The 19,418-nt window shown below is 28.4% G+C and overlaps 1 protein-coding gene across 2 annotated transcripts; it reads left to right on the top strand.

Moving 5' to 3' along the window:
- The first annotated feature begins 4,510 nt into the window (after positions 1–4,510).
- On the top strand, positions 4,511–18,289 carry LOC132945113 (thymosin beta). 2 transcript variants are annotated; one of them, XM_061014760.1, is made up of 6 exons: positions 4,511–4,702; positions 15,237–15,368; positions 16,918–17,031; positions 17,294–17,419; positions 17,532–17,645; positions 17,892–18,289. In XM_061014760.1, the coding sequence occupies exons 2-6, from the start codon at positions 15,239–15,241 to the stop codon at positions 17,915–17,917; spliced, it is 510 nt and encodes a 169-aa protein (XP_060870743.1). In that variant the 5' UTR covers positions 4,511–4,702; positions 15,237–15,238; the 3' UTR covers positions 17,918–18,289. The 2 variants fall into 2 exon arrangements, with proteins under 2 accessions (XP_060870743.1, XP_060870744.1); XM_061014761.1 differs by lacking the exon at positions 16,918–17,031 and having other exon boundaries at positions 4,517–4,702.
- The last annotated feature ends 1,129 nt before the right edge of the window (positions 18,290–19,418 follow it).

The raw sequence follows: 19,418 nt of genomic DNA, 5'->3' as shown, positions 1-19,418 counted from the left end.
AAATACCTATAAACTATTTTTATATAAAAAATAAGGTTATATCCATCATAGGTGGAATATGACAAACTCGGTATAACTTTGATGCTTTAGATTTAAATCATACACTTACGTACAAACAGCACGGGGTCCGCGATCTATTAAGATATTTTGCTACTGCACACCTAATTCTACATCAAAATATTATAAAATAATGAACATAGACATTGCATAATATTGTTTTTGCTGTTTATAAATAATTAGTTATAATAAATATAATATAATATAATATACAATCTTCTATAAAAGTCCTTAATACCTTGATGACTAAACATTTTAGAATTAAAAACTAAATAGCTTGGGTTAATGTACTTATTATATTATAAGCCACTCAGAATATGGTGTAGTCGGTATTATTTGCAATGTTAAGGATTTTAAACGAATACAATATGGTAATTAGTAATTTTCAATAATTATTGTTGAATATTAATCAAATAAAAATTTATAAAAGCCGAAAATAGTACTTCACACTTTTAAATTTGCTACTGCACATTTAATATTAGCTACTGCACACATAGTGTGTGCTACTGCACACAATTTTAGGCCCTGATAATATACTGCTGCGAATCAGAATTTTTATTCCGGGCAACGGAAAAGTTAAGATGAATTTTGAACACCGTGCACCGAATATTAAATGACGAATTGAACAAAGTTTGAGTCATATAGAGTTGGTACATTTAACGGGCAACGGAGTGCACGGGATCAGCTAGTATTATAATAATATTAATTTAAAATTAAAAAAAAAGCGGGTAAGTGGATGTCGCTCTGCTGTACAGTAGGTCACAAGTGGTCTGTTGTAATAATATCATTGTATAAGAAAACGATTCTGAGCGGAGACGGTTTGTCAGTCTGGATATTTTATACTGTTTTTATTCATTATAGGTATCACGTAAGTTGAACTAATATTATAATATTATTATTTTATATTCGTTTCTATGGTGATAAACAAAGCATTTTTAGAGGTTTTTTCCGTAATTTTTCGGTGGTTTTTCCCGTGGCATTAAATAATTATAGATAAAATCGAAAAATGACCTCTCTAAAGTACCATCTTGATCCAATTTTCTAAAAGATAAGGTACTATAATGTAGAAATCGAAGCACAGGATATATATAAAAAAAAAAAAAATAAAAATAAACACCACAGTAAAACCACTAGCTTCCTCGCTCCGCTCAGAATCTAATATTATGATAGGTACTAAAGTCTAAAATATAGACGCTATTATATATTTAAAAAAAAAATTTCTCATCAAGTATATTTGATTGCCTATGCTGACTATAATAGGTACTCTGCTTAAATAGCTGTTATATTTATAAATTTATATATTTATATCGTATATTAAGTATGTACCAGGTACCTTTCTAACAGTGTGTCGACTGTATTATTTAGAATCTGCAGCCACATTATTGTACTTTTTAATTTTTTTACCATACTATTCAATATACAATATACCACTGTCCACTATACACTATCACAGTTTGTTTTTACTGACAAATGAATACTTTGCACGCAGTGTAATAAATTAACGTCACCATTATGTCACATAATATAATATAAAATCATCATTAAATACATATTTAAACAAACATCAATAATTATAGAACATTGTATTCAATATATTTTCATCATTAGGTAGATGATAGTTATTATAATATTATTATTTTTACGTGTGAAATACTGGAATCTATTATAGTTATAATTATTTTAAAACGTTTACCTTTGTCCCGTTTATGATTAAAATTTAAACTTGAAATGCCCTAGATATAATTATTTTATTCTATTCACTTTTAAACCACGATGGTGGAAAAGATTGAACTATGGAAAATTAAAAAATGAGAAAGTATTAAAATGCGAGATGAATAATAATATTATGTAGAATAAATTATTGTAGTGTTGCGCAATAAGTGACGTAGGTACTGAGCCGCATCTGAAACCCATTGTAGCTGAGTCAATGCTTTTACAAAATGTCGAAGCATTGTTATCGAAAGTCAAAAAGTAAAGGGTCATAAAGACTAAAGTGTTAACCATGAACTAAGATAGTATCTTAGTTCATGGTGTTAACCAAAGAAAAGTGATTGAACCATATTTATCAAAGAGCTAATCATAAGCCCGTGATCCCGTGTAAAAACTGGCAGGCTGCAGATTCTATAATACACTTATCTATGGGCAGATGAAAACACATTACGACAGCAGACATCAATAGATATAAATATAAAATCTGAGACCAATCAAAAGTACAGGCAGAGAAATAACGTATTCTAATGAGCAATGGAGTTGATGACAATTTAAAGCAATGGCACTGACTGTATGAAAATAATCTGTGGCAATGGGAAAGAAATAATAAATCGAACGTTTAAATTTTAGAGTAAACCAATCTAATTCCAGAAATAATTCCACTTTTTATCTTTCCTCTTTCTCTTCAAACTATATGCTATATACCCCTGCAAATATACTTATGTCAGCAGCTAATTCAACTAAAGACTTAGATTTATTTAACACTACCTTATTTAATTTGTCTAATATTTGATCTAATCATCTCTTATCTTCTTCTATTTGTCTGCTTTCTATATAATATTTTCCCCCTTTTTATTTCTTCTACCTACATTTATAACCACTATACTCTCAATGACTCAATATAATTATTTCTTCATATTATGCTGCTTTTATACAATATCTTTAAGTTTAAATCGTTATTTAATATTTAAGATTTGTATACATATTATACTTTTTTTTTCTATTTTCTTTTGTTTTTTTCTCTATTTTGTTCTGTTTTATGTTATTTGTATTCACATTACTTTTAAGTTGTAACCCATATTATGTGCACTTAACACAAACTGTCACTACAATATTTTTGTAATTGGAAATTATTTCCGTAAATAAATTATTATTATTATTATTAATAATAGACTATGGAATATATATTGTTTGTACATAGTACCGCAGATAAGACGGAGGCAATATGAACGAAAAATGAGAATCATAAAACTGCAGTTCTCGTCACTGTCTCTCTCTCGCACGCCGCATACGACCAACGTGTGCGAGTGAGAGGTCCGAGCGCAAATATGAAACTTAATGTATAAAATAATTAATTTAATAATAAATGTATAATAGTCTCGCCATCGTCATTTGCTCGCTGTTTTTTATCGGTGTTTCTTACCCAAGGAAATGGGTCTCTAGCGAGACTTGAATATATTTACTATCGTACTAGTTTGTGTTATGGGGGATTAATTAACGCAGACCAGAAAAAGAGGCCTGCGCACGCCGATGGTGTGGTATATATAGGTACATAATAATATATATCATAATTAGGGATCGGATTTAAATGCTCTAAAAAACAAGAAAAATGCCTTAAAAAAATGCTTGAACATCAAAAAATGCACTAAAAAAATGCCCTAAAAAACTTTAAAAATGGGTTTTATATTCAATAAAAACAACATTTTAAATTTAAAACTTATAAAAAAAAACATTATTATGAAAAATCTAATAAAAAATATTTAAATACAATACAACCTTAATTAATTAATTTTCAATTATCTTCTGTCCATCTTCTTTTTATTCTAAAAAATAAAAAATTTAATAGGTATACATACCATTTAGATAGGTATATTCGTTATACTTTTACCTTTTGTTTCATAGCATTGTATTATACACGTGTCAACAATAATTTCGTAATTTCGTAACATAATAAATATTTAGGTATTTTAGTTTTTTTTAGAATGAATGTGGAAAACATGTTGAAAAAATGACTTAAAAACCACAAAATGCACTAAAAATTTCAAAAAATGCAAAATAATAGTTACATTTTTTATTTCTTTGACGTATGAAATGAACTTTTTGCTTGGAAACCAATGTTTTCGGACATTCAGAAAAAAATGCAATTTGCATTCAAATCCGATCCCTAATCATAATATATACCCTACTATGGCTGTATAGATTATAATATTTACAGTTACACGAATTACATCCAATATCTAAATATGGTATATTTGAGATATTGTGTAATATATATTTTATATTTGTATTTGTTAGGTAAATATTTGTTAAATAATTCTTTACACAAATATATTATATATATATATATATTATATATCATTGTTGTGGTTTAGTATTTTTTAATAGATAGGTTAACCAGCTTAATAGTAGTATGCGCATTATATTTTGAACTACTATTATTCATTATTATTAGGTAGATGGTAGGTATTGCAATAACGGTCAACGGAGTTAATACATAATAATAACTACGAAATCGTCGCCGTAAGCTTACGGTCTTCCGAAAATGTCCGACGCGGCGTACGATAATCTCGGTGACATCCCCCCCGGGATATTTCACGCTACCATGTATGTTCGCACTGGACCGGCGATTGCAATTTTTTTTTATCTCCCACGGCGTCACGGTCGCCGGTGGCGGTGGTGGTGGCGGTGGCGGTGGCGGTGGCGGTGGCGGTGACGCGGTGTACACCCGCCCAGACACCGGTCCCGCCCAGACGCCAGACGGCACAGCGACGAGCAAAGTGGTGAGCGCTCAGACGACAGACGCTCAGTAGTCACCAGTCAGTTCCACTCGCAAGGTCCGCTGTTGTCCACTGCCACCGTCCGAGAAGACACACCTCTCCAACGTCAGTTCCGCCGCCGCAGTAGTTGTACGTCCGTCGTTGGAATTACCTAACAGGTAAAACCGATGATACTTGTGTCGCATTCGTGCGTTTATTACATAGATTTAATTTATCCAAACACTATATTGGTGTGTGGTACATATTTTTATCTATCGTCTATTCGTGTTTTCCGAAATTATCTATATGGTCAAAACTTTAAACTTTTATAATAATTGGGCGGCGCTCCCTTTTTGAGCTCGACTTTAAAACGAATGTATTTATATAATATTACGGAAGAAAAAACCGTCATTAAAATAAGATTTCGTGAATATTTAAGTAGGAGGGGACCAAACGGTTTGCTCAAGTCTTAATCTATAATAATAATATTATCAATTAATAAAAGGTAGGTACAATACCTGCAATACAAAGGTTGCATATTGATGAGTTCGTCTATGGTTTCAGTCAAACTATTTAAATATCATAACATTGGAATGGGAATGGTATTTATTCTTATACAGGCACCATTTATTATTATGTATCATAATGTCGAACTTTTGCCTGATTGGAAAAAAATTTCTTTCGCAACACTAATTAGCCACTTGTCATATATTTGAAACGACTGAGTGGAGTTTCACATTATTTCTTATTTTTTGTGCCGAATGCTGATTCACTCGTATAATGATTCCTATTTAAAAGTTACTTACTATGTCTTAACTTTTAAGTAGCTCACCTACTATAATATAATATTAAATCATATTAATATATATATTATTTATAGATACCTACTTGTCAATCGAGAAATTATAACTGGGTCATCGTCATCGTTTAAATATTTTACCAGTAAAATCGTTGTTCACATTTTTTGACTATTGGTTAATTATACATTAGCTTATTATTGCAACATTGCAGTAGGTACCGACTACCGACGTTTAAGTCTTTCTTAAATAGTGATTACACTGTTTCTTGTTTGTGTCATTTCATGTCCACGGATCCGTCAAAATACGTTTTCAGCTTATAACAAACATCTCGATTTTGACTTCCTTGTAAAGTTGTTTACTTGTTTACACAGTACGCGGATCGTTCGAATACGTCTTTGTTTTTAACTCCGAGTTCTCCGACCATATGGTGAAAGAGGTGTTGTTTGTGTCGTGACGAGTGCTTCGTGCACCACAATCTGTTGTATAAACATCTGTCTGACGACTGGGCAACGGGCGTACTTATAACCCGCCGGTATTCAGTCATCACGGCATAATAATATAGACTTACTGTTGTACTCGCATACATTGTGACGTTAGTTTAAGCTCTGCATTAGTTTTACACGGGTCGATCGAACCGGCCATTGCCCATGGCTGTATTTCAATGTATATTGTCTAGGAATCGTTTGATTTCATGATTAGTCATACCATCGAGTATACATATTATATACCTGCCGGCTCAATGGTAATATACTTACCACCCAGCGCCGCAGCTTTACATGTTATTATACTTTCGTGTTTTCTATGATTTACAACATAAAAATCAATAGTTCGATAAACGTGTTGCCTATAAGGTCATTATTATTACAATATAGTGGCGTGCAAACTGAATAATATTAGTACCTATTGTGTATTTATATAAATTAAATTGTACTGTAGATGAGTATAGACTGCAGTGTGTACTGCGATGTAACGGTCAACTTCCTACATATAATATAATATGGCCAGTACACCTACAATTTAGAGTTTAGACTACATAATATTATTACTCGTGTCCTTGGACGTCTTTTGGGTCGATAACACCTGAATTTATTCATATTATATACCTATAAAATACACAAGATATACGTAAATGCAGCACGTACAGGTAGTACACAGTACACGTATTTTTATATTACACGCGTGCTGCACTTGATAAGACCGTCTTGAAAATACTAATAAGCTATAACCATAACGTAATACGCATTAACGACGATTGTTATTTATTATTGTATGGAAATATTGATGAAATCATCGAATTGTTTTTTTTTTTTTTTTTTCATACTAGCTTTTTTTTTCTGAACATTATTGTTTGTCATCTTTGGAGAAATTTGTGTTTGGCAAACGTTTCTAATTCGTGATTATTGAAACCATTAGCAAAAAATCAATTATTATCGCCTTCAAATTAATTATTAATATCTGAATCATCGCGCGACAGCAGTGCGTATGGATTATTACCGGGAAAGTCCACGACGACTAACTGTTATTTTATTTTGTCATTAAACAAACGATGAAAACGTCATGCCAAACGTTCGTATACGTTGAACTTTGATTTTTTAGTTTTTTTACATTGAAACCAAACGCCAAGCAAAAACATTATTCCAATATCCAAAGTACGTACAACATTCGTTATCGGTTGTTTTACGACATTCCTAAAGTGTTTTTAACTGCCTGTTTTAAATTATATGTTAATACCTCGGGGGGGTATTTTATGGCTTATCTTTATAATGTGCGGACTATTGTGAATTCTGAATCATTGAGAGGACGCGGCGCCCGCATAACGTCTGCGTAACATGCGGCAAATGTACACCCATAAGTTTAAGTTTAGCTTCGTTAGTTTGAGTGATTTGACCTATTAGGAAACTAAACGGTAGTGACATAAGGTGTTAGACGTTTGGACTTTTAACGATATTTCTATTTTCCAGCAAGTCAAGTGCATGTAAAAATTGCAAATTAAAAATGTTATCATAGTACTCGCTTAAAAATTAAAATACTTATCGTAAAAAATCGGGTTGCAAACACAAACTGTGTTAATAAAAATAAGAAATTCTGGTTAATCGTATTAAATTGTTTTTATAAACACAAATTTGGGGTTTTATAGTAATATAGTAGGTATTTTACATTAGTTATTTATTTGTAATAACATTTTTTTTATTATTAAGTACCCTAATATGCCTAAATCGTAGTAAATATATTTTTCTCTAAAGATGTTCCTAAATCTGTGATTTTTCTATATTTCTAAATGTATTTTATACATATTTAAACGCTAAACAATATCAATCATATCACTATAATTCATAACTATAGGTATTAAACAATAGTTTAATAGCTTATCAATAAAATAAACAAAATCATAATTCGTAAAAACAATGGGTAAGACTTGTAGCACATTTTAATTGCTGATAAAATTACCACCGCAGAGTAGGCATACCACAGATATTTATAAGTGAATAGTGATATTAAAAAATAAAAATAAATACACAATCTTATATTTACTTGCTGTATAATTTACAAGTAGGTGCCCAAGTTTAATTTGTGAGAAATTACTACCTATTTTAAACGATTTCATTAAAAAAAATGTTTAATAGCCCGTAGATTTTAAATATATAAGTGATTTATTTAATCTAAAGTCCAAATATTTCATTGTTCTGTGTTCTTGTATTATTGATTATATATCCAACTAATTTTATGATTTAAAATTCAAAATTAATACTTTCAGTTTAGTGCTTACATAAATCATTAGTTTGAATTTCTGTTAAGTTGATTTCAAATTCCGACAAATATCCTCGAGAATATCCTTATATGTTAATAATACTATACCTAGGTACACAATATATATTATTATGTTAAAATGCCCATAGCTGCATAGACCTTGTGTTTATGAAATGCACACTAAGGTGCTGGTTTCGTAATCATTATAAACGTAAACACAATAATACGCATAGGTATACATCTTTATTTTTAATGGTAATACAATCGCCAAGTTTAAATATGATAATCGCTATGTGATTATAAATTAGTAAGGAGTAACTAATAGAAATGTCATCTACGCCTCGATATGGGATATTTTAAATGTATAGGTAGGTATATAGAAGAATATTGGAAATAAATGAATTTCAATAAAATTAAAATAATTAATAAAATTTTTAGAAGATTTAATAAATTTGAAACAAAACTGATACACTTGTAATTATCTATCTACTTTTTTTACGTCATAAATGATTCAACGGTTGTGTATATAATTAAATTTTTTATTAGTGTAATTATTTTCGATTTTATTATGTAAGTATTTATATGTTTCATATTGTTTTTAATTTGTATATTATTATTATATAGGTACCTCCTATTACAGTTAATACAATCCAGGAAATCTATATAGCCTGTGTTAGTCATGTGGTCAAACAATGTGTATGTGTATATAATATATATAACTAAAGTCTTAATGACACAAAATGGGGGAATATGTGTTTAATTCGAGGTCGGTCGTACCGTTGTATATCAGCTATAGACGATGACATCATCCGCAGAGTTCAACTGCGTGACGTCATCACATACCAGTGTATTATTTTCCTTTTTGTGGCGCGTGCCCCTTCTATTAAATAAATGCATTTTGCACTATGTGCTCCTATAATGCCGTACTGGTAACTTTTTTATATATTTAATTGTTATTACTTATTTTTGAACGTGCACAATATTATTATCTACTAATTGGATACTAAATGGTTCAACAATAAATAGTTTAAAATATTTTTTCGATTTTACATATTTATACTTTTATTTTTATTTAGGTATACCTATTTAGTCTACATATAATAATATAATAATAATTATATTTTTATAAATATTATGAATTATGATCGAAATTAATGCTTAATGAGAATTATATGTAATATATCATGCCAATACCTACCTATATATATATATATATATATATAGTTTACTATATTTTGGTAATTTCGGTGTTAACACAATAATTTACAGCACTGTTTAAAATAAAAATTAATTAAATGCATTAATTATTGTGTAATATTGGTTTTTTGATTAATACACAGACTAAATCATCATTATTACCTGATAAGTTATGCGAATGATGGATTTTATAATATATGGGTACATTATTAGTTTGCGAAGTGACTGAAAATTGTTTAACTAAATATATGAGTTTTTCCCGTTTATTTTGTTTGCATAACTTATAATGTCCATGATTAATTGTTAATACATCTGTGTATCGCGATTTATATATATATTTCAGATTGTATAATATAGTGTACCTACACTTGGGCTTTTTGTCCTATGACCAATCAAAACCGCATAATAAATATAAAATAAATCGCAGACTTTTTTCTTGTAGTCATTCATCCTGGTAACGATATATCTTTAAAATTAACATCTATTTTAGATTCTCAGAGAAATTATAATATTATGTTTATCGATTTTACAATGTGTTTTTATTATATATATATGCAATCAATGTTTGCAGGTTTTTTAGATTGATTCAAAAGTTTTGATTAATTATTTTACATTATTACGTTTAAAAATCGTTTGTAACTTCCCCACGCGTATAAGAAATAAAACTACTGAAAAGTTGTTAAATTGTTGTCAGTTGTTTTATTTTTATTTATAATGTGCAGATAAAGGATATTTATTGTATTACATTTGAATCCGTGTGTTTAATGTGCGATTAACTCTTACATAATGGAATCAGATTCAAAATCAAATTAAAATACTATAATATATGCCTGTAAAGTGGAAACCTATCCCAAAAATACATGATGTTTTAGTTTATCTATAAATTATATACTATTAAAAGGTTGTGAATGGTTAGGGATTGGTTGTTATCTTATTATTTTTGTGTGGATTAAAATTCTATATTCGTTATTATCAAATATCCCAGGAAGTTACCACTTTTTTAAATATTTCATGTCACACAATACATCCGATAACGTTTCGATTATTCAGAAAAAAAAAATGATACGACTAGAATTTTATTCATTATCAATATGCTAAACGATATTTTATTTTTATTAACATCCTCAACTATTTCTACATAAGTACAATATGCATTATTAATTATTTATGATATTTTACCACTACACCTATATACCTGCAGATACCTAGTATGAACATTGAACTTATTGTTAGAAAGGTTGTTAGTAATTGTATCTTAAACTTCTTGATATTCTAGATTCCGAACAACTAATTTGACTTGAAAAGTTTTAAAATATTTAATCGAATATATTATATTTAATATGTACGCCCACCTATATTTATGTGCATAAACCATTCAGTGTCGTATAGTCGTATAATCTCTTGAGCAACAACAACGGACAAATACCTAAGTTGTTTCCGTACCTCATTTCTATTCACATTTAATATTGTACACGGGCTTGGCCACTTAGGGTTAGTTTAGGCCTGTATATACTACAGGGTTCACCGTATCTGTGAAATATTCGGGGGAGTGGAGGAACCATTAAATATCTCACTTTAAAACCATTAAAAATCCAAAAGCAAATATACATTATCGAAAAGAAATATGAATTATACTTAAATAACGTTAACCAATGAATTCAAACATTAAAAATAATTAATTTAGTCGACGCAGGTACACATGGACGCTATTTGTATAGTAATTTTGGTAACAAGGATGGAATTCATGTACGTTAAATAACCTTGTGGATATCACTTACCAACATTTTTATTTTTGAGACACAAACGTCACAAACTTGTGTATAATTGTATAAACACTGATATAGGTATAAATAATAAACATAATAAATAGATTAAGAAGTATGATAAACATAAATAGTTATATCTGTTTGGTATGCGACATGATATCATCATATGTCATATGACTCATATCAATATGCAGTATATCACTAGGAAACTAATTTAGAAGAATGAATCACACTCATTAATCATCAGTTATTCAATTGGAGTATATGGGACATACTGTAGAACAAACTATAGTAAATTCCTTGCTAACAAATTTTTACTGAGTAACAAAAATCAATGTTGCCAGAATTTCATAATTGAATTTGAAATTCTTATTATTTCCATGATTATGCTTCAAACTTTATGTAGTTATTTAGAGTCAATAATATTAAAGCAATCTTAATGTTAACTCATTTATTTCTGATTGGCCATATATTAATGATTCTCAACAATAATAATGCTAATTATCAAATTTAATAGCATTTTAATAGCATTTTAGTAATTTTATTTTTATTTGTTGTGAATTGTGGTAAATAAGAAGTCTTAAGTTTATACATTTTACTTTATATTTCTTAACACGAATTTAATTACCTACCTATTGTATTAGGTAAAAAATTGGTGTTCTTTCTGTAAAAATGTGTTTTAAATATTTTACACTTGATTATGTAGGTATACATTTTTAAACTTATCGTATAATTCTTTAATGGTTAAATCATACAAATAGTATGTAGAGAATAGTGTTTATAAGACTCGTTGTCAATAGGTACGCATAATATAAAAAACTGACATGTTTAGTAAGTCGTTTTGATGCATAACAAGGATTTTTACCTTTTAAGGTCTCAGGTTTCATACAGTGGTACCTCTATATAGAAACACGTATGCATTTACGGTGTTCATTATTTCTGTTCCGTATATTTTTAATGCCATAAGACCATAACACATAACCGTTAATGTAAATGTTCAATACTTATATTATATTTTATTGATACGTTCTATATAATGCGCGTTTACAAAAGGAAAAAATTGTTTGAATTATTATCTTTGATATTTAACACGTTCTCCGTGTTTGCTTGCTTGATACTCTGTGAATTGTGATACACCGGATGAAATAAGTACACAATTTTTATTGTTTGAAAAATACATATTTCTTTTGCTTCACATGACAATAGTTTATTAGCGAATACCGTATAGTAAACATTAAACAATAGTAAATAGCCATGCCCTACATGTATCTCCTTTCTTTTTTTTTTATTTTGAGGTAGGTATCAAATTTTTTTTAATACATAGATTATCATAATAGCCGTAATACATGCAGGCGTTTAAAAAAAAAATAAAAGAATATGTCCATTTATGTATTCATCTGGTTTTCGATCATTTATCTTGTTGGTATTTGATAAATACCTAATATCTGTTTTGGGACTCGAAGAAAGTATAACATAGTACACAATATACATATTTGGATGTATCATATACCTATACCGTCAGATGGATGGGCAGCCATGGGGATAAATGTACGGTTACATGGCTCATCTACATAATCATTGTCTTTAAAAATAATACATTATAAAAAAAAATATAGCGTCGCGAAAACGGTTTAACAGAGAAAGAAAGACCATGGAGCTAATACTGGTTTCAAGACCTATTTACCGTACAAGGAAATGATTTTTAATACGCACAGTATTACTCCAATGACGAACTGTTTCATCTTTCTAATATACAACTGTAGATTGAAAACTGCAAATGGTGTTATATTATAGAATAAACTTCATGACTGTTCGAGTAATATTATATTTTTGATATTTTAAATTAAATTATTTACCTAATTATAAATTATAAATTATATTAATTGAATGAAACATGTATGGATACATTTTTGCTTTTTAATCAGCTTAATTTAAGTTTATATGTTGTTGTTGTTGTGTAAGTTTACTGTCTTAAAATTGAATAATATTAAATTTTTTTTTGCTCAGATATTATATCTATAGTTTTAAATTATGTTAAAAAGAAGTATAATTACTTTAGAGTAAGCCTGTGTCTTGTATGCGTTTTCGGGTGAATGACCCAATTTAAATACGGATGCACCGATCCATATCAACAATTAACTAGGTAGTAATGATTTTAAATGTGGATGTTCTAAATGGCTGATCATCAATTACCACTTTACCTACTTAGCCGTGTGTTTATATGATTTATAATCAAAAATGTTAAATATACCTTATAACAGTTATAATAAATTAACTTTTGTGTGACTGATGTGGGTCTGTATGAAGTTCCCCATTTTATACTGACTAATATCTTATACAAGAGTGAAATATTATACCACGTTACAGTGGTTAGGCGTACAACGTACACATACGTTATACCTACTAATGTATTTTGTATACAAATTGACAAATATTTAATATCAAACGTCGACTCTCAGGATATATTAAAGAGGACGCTACCCTTACATTTGTTGTCTCCGCCTTATACGAGCACGATATAGCAAATTGTCGTTCACTAGTTTCAACAGTGTGCTATTAGTTTTGATACTAGAGTGAATTTACCTATTATAAAACGTTTAGTTAAAAACATCATATGTGCTTATGCGTTGTCAATTTTCGAAATTTTCATTTTCAAGCAATGTATAGGTATGTGAAATATCAAAAATTAAAAATGCTCATAATATCACGTTTGAAAATAAAAATATCGAATAAAAGCCAACGCTTAAACATAGATAATGTCATTATCTAAAAAATTGATAATAGGTCAAATCACTCTAATATCAAAACTAACTGCACACTATTGGTATTGAAACTAGTGAACGGAAATTTGCTGTGTCATACGTGTGTAGCATCCTCTTAAGTGTAAGTATCTAAAAAGGGTTACAATAAAATGCGATAACAGGACGTGCAAATCAAATGATACCCGGAAAATACTTTTATCTAAAAACGAATATAACCTGTAATAATATTTAAAAAATATTTATCAAGATTGACATCACAAAAAGACTTGTAAAGCTCACCCGGTTAGTAGGTTTTAACTCATCGAAATAGGGACGTCGCACGTGAATAAACATATTAAAGGGCATACAATCATGCTCTACCCTTCTATGGTTGTATGCTCAGATAGAATCAATCTGTAGGGTCCCCGAATTACCAGTGGTTCCAAGTCTCGGTCGGCTCTGATCAGACACACCCTGTTTTAACTTTTATTTAACAATAATTCGAAACTTCGAGATGTATATAATTTTACCAGGATAACGCTAATGTTAACTAAATATTAATATGATGTAATATAAATTATGGTAAAAGAATAGGAACAAGAATATTATTTTAAAATATACTTATTAGTATTTTTATTTCTTTTTAGGAGCTAAATTTATGTAAATAATTATATTATGTTATTTCCTCGTATTATGTATTATTTATAAGATTTGTAGCATAAGACCCAAAAAGGTTTACGATTTCACTTAGATTGGGAAAAAACTATGAATCAGATTTTAAATGATTTATATTGACGTCAACTGGTAAAAAACACGTTTTTGCACTTTCAATTCTATAGAGCGTTCACGAAAATGCATTATAATATTATATTTTATAGTAACATAGCACACATGTTATATATTTAAATGTGTAGCCATTGGATAGGGTTGTGGGTACGTTGTTCTACCAGTTTGATACCCCCTGCGTGATCGATAATGTCTCAGCATCCCCCAAATGTTTAATGCATTATTTACTGACAAATGTGTATTCAACAAATAAATCTCAACACATATTGGGGGGATTCTATTTCCGTTGTATACGTTTATTATAACTGTACTTACATTAATACATACATCATAGATATTTTTTTAATACGGTTTCTTTATAAAAATATAATTTTCTGAAAAAATGAATTTCATTTTAAAGTATATTAGGTAGCTAATGCATTGTATGTTCTTTGTACAGAATATATAGAGTCAAACTGGAATAAGCGTGTGTACATTTTGTGCTCGGTTTAATCAGAATGAACACTCAATGCTCAAGGGATACGAGTTTTTTTCCCATTTAGTATGAGTCATTGCATGAATCACCCCTTTCGAAAAAAAATTTAAATTCATTACTTTTAGTATATTATCCCGGGGTAGCTTTATTAACACTATAATACTACTGCTCTTGATTTAATGTTATTTTTATTTTTATAGAAATGAGTTCTCCGTCGTTAAAAGATCTGCCAAAGGTAGCATTCGACCTTAAAAATCAACTCGAGGGGTTCAATCCCGACAATATGAAAAAGGCCGATACTAATGAAAAAATCATTCTTCCTACTGCTGAAGGTAATTACTTATTTAATAATCCAAATAATTAATACAATTTATCAATCATTATTTATTTCTTATATTGATCGTTTGAAATGCTTGTATCAGTTTAGTGTGCGTATGAGTAATTGAAACCCAAGCCTTATAAAAAACCAATTTATCAAAGCTTTTTTTCATTTCTGATAAATTAACTATTATTTTATTAGTTTAATAAATTACTACAAATTTGAGTGTATTGTGTGAGATTTCCTGACATTGTATTTAGTACATTTCTACCATTGAATTTGTCTTAGTATATTATACACAATTTTTTTTTCTTTTATAGTTTTATTTATAAAATAATTATATTAAGGGGATTTTAACGCACCATTTTTTTCTTTCTATGACTCACCCACAATATACCAAATTTACGTGCATCACAACCAATCCTATGTTGCTACTTTTAATATTAAAGTGAAATCGCCTATTATCAAACTTAAAGTTGATTACATTTCAATTGTCGCTATTTCAGCTATTTTATGATATTTTTATTTTTGTTTAAGTTATGAACTAAATTATTACAATTTTAAAATTCTTATAAAACGCATAAAAATTAAAATATTGTAAAAAAGCGAACGTAGCGACACAGCCACACAGGTAATGTATTCTTAATTTCAAGTTTGGTGTAATAGGTGACTTCTCTAATATTAAAAGTAACAACACATAGTTGGTTCTGCTAAACGTAAATTTGCTATGTTCGCGTAAGCCAGAGGGTGAAAATGAATGCTGCGCTGACATTCTCTTAAGTATCTATCATTATTTATTACTAGGTAAATTTTAAATTCGACAATATAATATAATGTTTTCCAAAGCATGTTAAATATAATATAGATTTGTCACTTTGAAACCTAAGCTTAAAGTCATTACTCATTGGCATAACTAGATTATTGGCAGGTTATCTAAATAATGTATCTAAAGGAAAATTCTAATCACAAAAAAGACTTCTAACTCTAAAAAAAAGTGCAGGTATATTAAAATACAATTTATTTGTTGGTAACTTTTTAAAAAAAATATTTATTTACAAAGCTTAAGTAGCTTTTTCACCGACATATGCGGTTTGAGCTTGTTTGTAACTTCTTCAATATAATATATTTCATTGGCCATTTTTTTTTTTTTTTTTACTTGTCGGTATTAATAAACTTTTAAATCTCTAAACTTTTAAATATTGAAATTAATATGACACAATGAAATACAAAAATATTCCAAAGAAAATTTTAAATAAAGTAAAGTTGAGTTATGAGAAAATAGACTTCCAAGTTTCAAGTGGACCTGGTACCTAAATACGGCGCTTTCTTGGCGTCCCAGAGTATGCAGTGCAGGCATATTCCTTGCGCACACCAATGCTTAAAGTATTTGTTATTTTAAATGGCTTTATAAGTTTAAATAGTCTGCTAAATGCCACCATAAATGTGTTGCTTTTGTGTGTAAATTTCATAGTTAGGTATGTGAAATTTTCATGCTTTTTGCTAATATACATATGAGTATGTTAAATTGCTTGCTGTTGCTTTTTTCTTGGATTAAAAAAAAGACGTGAAACGCGAACGCCAACATAATGATCTCATCCATGGCGTCAATAACTTTAGCGCGGACAAGCTAAAAAGAACAGATACTCTGGAAAAAGTAATTTTGCCGAACGCTCAAGGTGAGTGTGCTCATGCTATAAATTATTTTTCGTGTCTAATTTTTTCTGTAAAAGTGCATGCATACAATTTATTACCTATATACTATATATAATATATCTTATAATAAGTACTTACTTTAAATACTTACAAATTATGTTTTTGTTTTAGATAATGAAACAATAAAATGAAATATATTTATTTTTGTTCCATGTTAAAGAATACACAAAAACTGAATAGTTATCATATAGATATTAGATAAGTAATACAATTTTTAATTTGTAGATGTAGCTGCAGAAAAAACCCAAAAAGCCATCACTGAAGCACTTATTGAAGGCGTTGGTGGGTTCGATACTAACAAATTGAAACACACCGAGACTCAAGAAAAAAATCCACTCCCTGATAAGACTGGTCAGTATTTATCTAGTAATTTAATATAATATTACCCATATACAAAATTTAAATTATAGAGTTTTCTATAAATTATTAATAATCAAAAGTATTTATTTGTTTTTTATTTTAGTGATCGAAGCCGAAAAGGAACAACAACAATTAATTGCCGGTATTGAGAACTTTGACACCGCAAAGTTGAAACCCACAGTAACTGAAGAAAAAAACCCATTGCCCACTAAAGAAGGTACCTACAGTTAATATTACCCATAATAGGTTATATTATTAATATTTATTATTAATTTATTATATGAATAGTAAGAATTTAAATTAAATTAAAAAAAAGTCTATACTAATATTAATTTGGTATAATTTTATTTCACATTTGTATCACTTATTTTATAAAGTTACCTTTATACAAATATGAAATAATACAAATTTAATTTTATACCTAACTTTATAATTTAAATTATTAATGACTTTTTTTTTTTAGTCATAGCTGAAGAGAAAAAAGCCTAAGCATCAACATTCCTAATGGTTCCTCTATGGGATGTATAAACTATTATATTATTTATACTCTTACATTTGTATCACCTTTTGAGTTGGTAAAATCTGTATGAAAATGTGAACATTTTACATAAAATATATATGCTAAAGATGGTCGTTTAAAATTAAGAATCTCTAAACCAATTCTGTCTTGATGTATTAACTTTTAAGTTAAAAATATAATATATGTATTTATTTTGCATTTTTTTAACACTCAATGTATGTGTATTTTTTTACTCTTTTTAAACTTTTTTTTTTATATAACCCAATACATAGATATGCTACTTTATAACACCAATATAAACATAGTACTTAAAAATTAAAAATAAATGTATTTTTTTTTTATTGTGTTTTGGCTATTAATAAATTATTGTTCAGTTTATCAATTATGAACAGAAAATGGTGTGATCAGTAATATATTTTAGAAAAAATAATTTTAAATTTTGAACATTTTTAAACTAAAAATAATAATAATTAGTAAGATCATTAACTGTTAAAGTATTAGGTACACTATAATTCACAAATATTTTCAACAGATTAATTTTTGTGAGTTTTTAGAAAATATATCAACTAAAAAATACTTAAATACCTGATAGGTATAAGTAAAAATATTATTAATGAGTTGATCAACAGTGGATAATTATGTTCATAAACAGAACATATTGAAATTTCAAATTATATTTTATTATTAATTATCAACTATTGGTCAATAAAATAATTTATAGTATAAAACAAAGTACCTAGGTATTAGCATAGTATTAATGCTACAGAAATATGTTAGTCATAAAAAATATTCTACTAATTTTTATAAGATATTATATATAATTATACAAATATTTTATAGGCTTAAATATAGTATTATAATCAATGGTGTATTTCTGTAGGCAGAGGATGATCAGAGCATCAGGTGATTGTTAAAAAATATTTTAAGAATCAAAGACAAAACCAGCTACTAGCCAGGCTATAGCTTATAGGTAAATACACTTAGGTTATATGTATTAAGTATATTAGGTATGTGGTTGATGGGTTACAATATATTTTAATATTTTAATGAATTAAAAAATTGAAAAGTTGGAAGTTGAAAATAGCTTTTGTCGTCATGCACACTTATTAAATATGATAATATACCTAAATATATAAATAATAAATACATATTACTTCCATTAATATTAGTATATTATATTATGTGCATTGTGCATTAAGGTTTTCAGAATATATAGGTAGCTTAACTTTTATAAATTAGTTAGCTTTTAACTTAACTTAGCTATTATAAATTGATGTGCAGGCCAATGAGGTGCAGAAAATATAGTGGTACCAAATACACCCAGCCACTCCCCAAATGGCTTCCTTAGTATCTTTTTTATAGTCTACCTACATCGAAAAGACTTATTCTCGTGAATTTTCTGAGTAATACATCACTAAAATACTAAATACAAACCTGAGCAACTATTTAGTGATAATTTATCTAACAAGT

Source organism: Metopolophium dirhodum, chromosome 5 (genome assembly GCF_019925205.1).
Source record: "Metopolophium dirhodum isolate CAU chromosome 5, ASM1992520v1, whole genome shotgun sequence".
NCBI classification, from domain to species: Eukaryota; Metazoa; Arthropoda; class Insecta; order Hemiptera; family Aphididae; genus Metopolophium; species Metopolophium dirhodum.
This window is presented reverse-complemented; position numbering and strand designations above follow the sequence as displayed.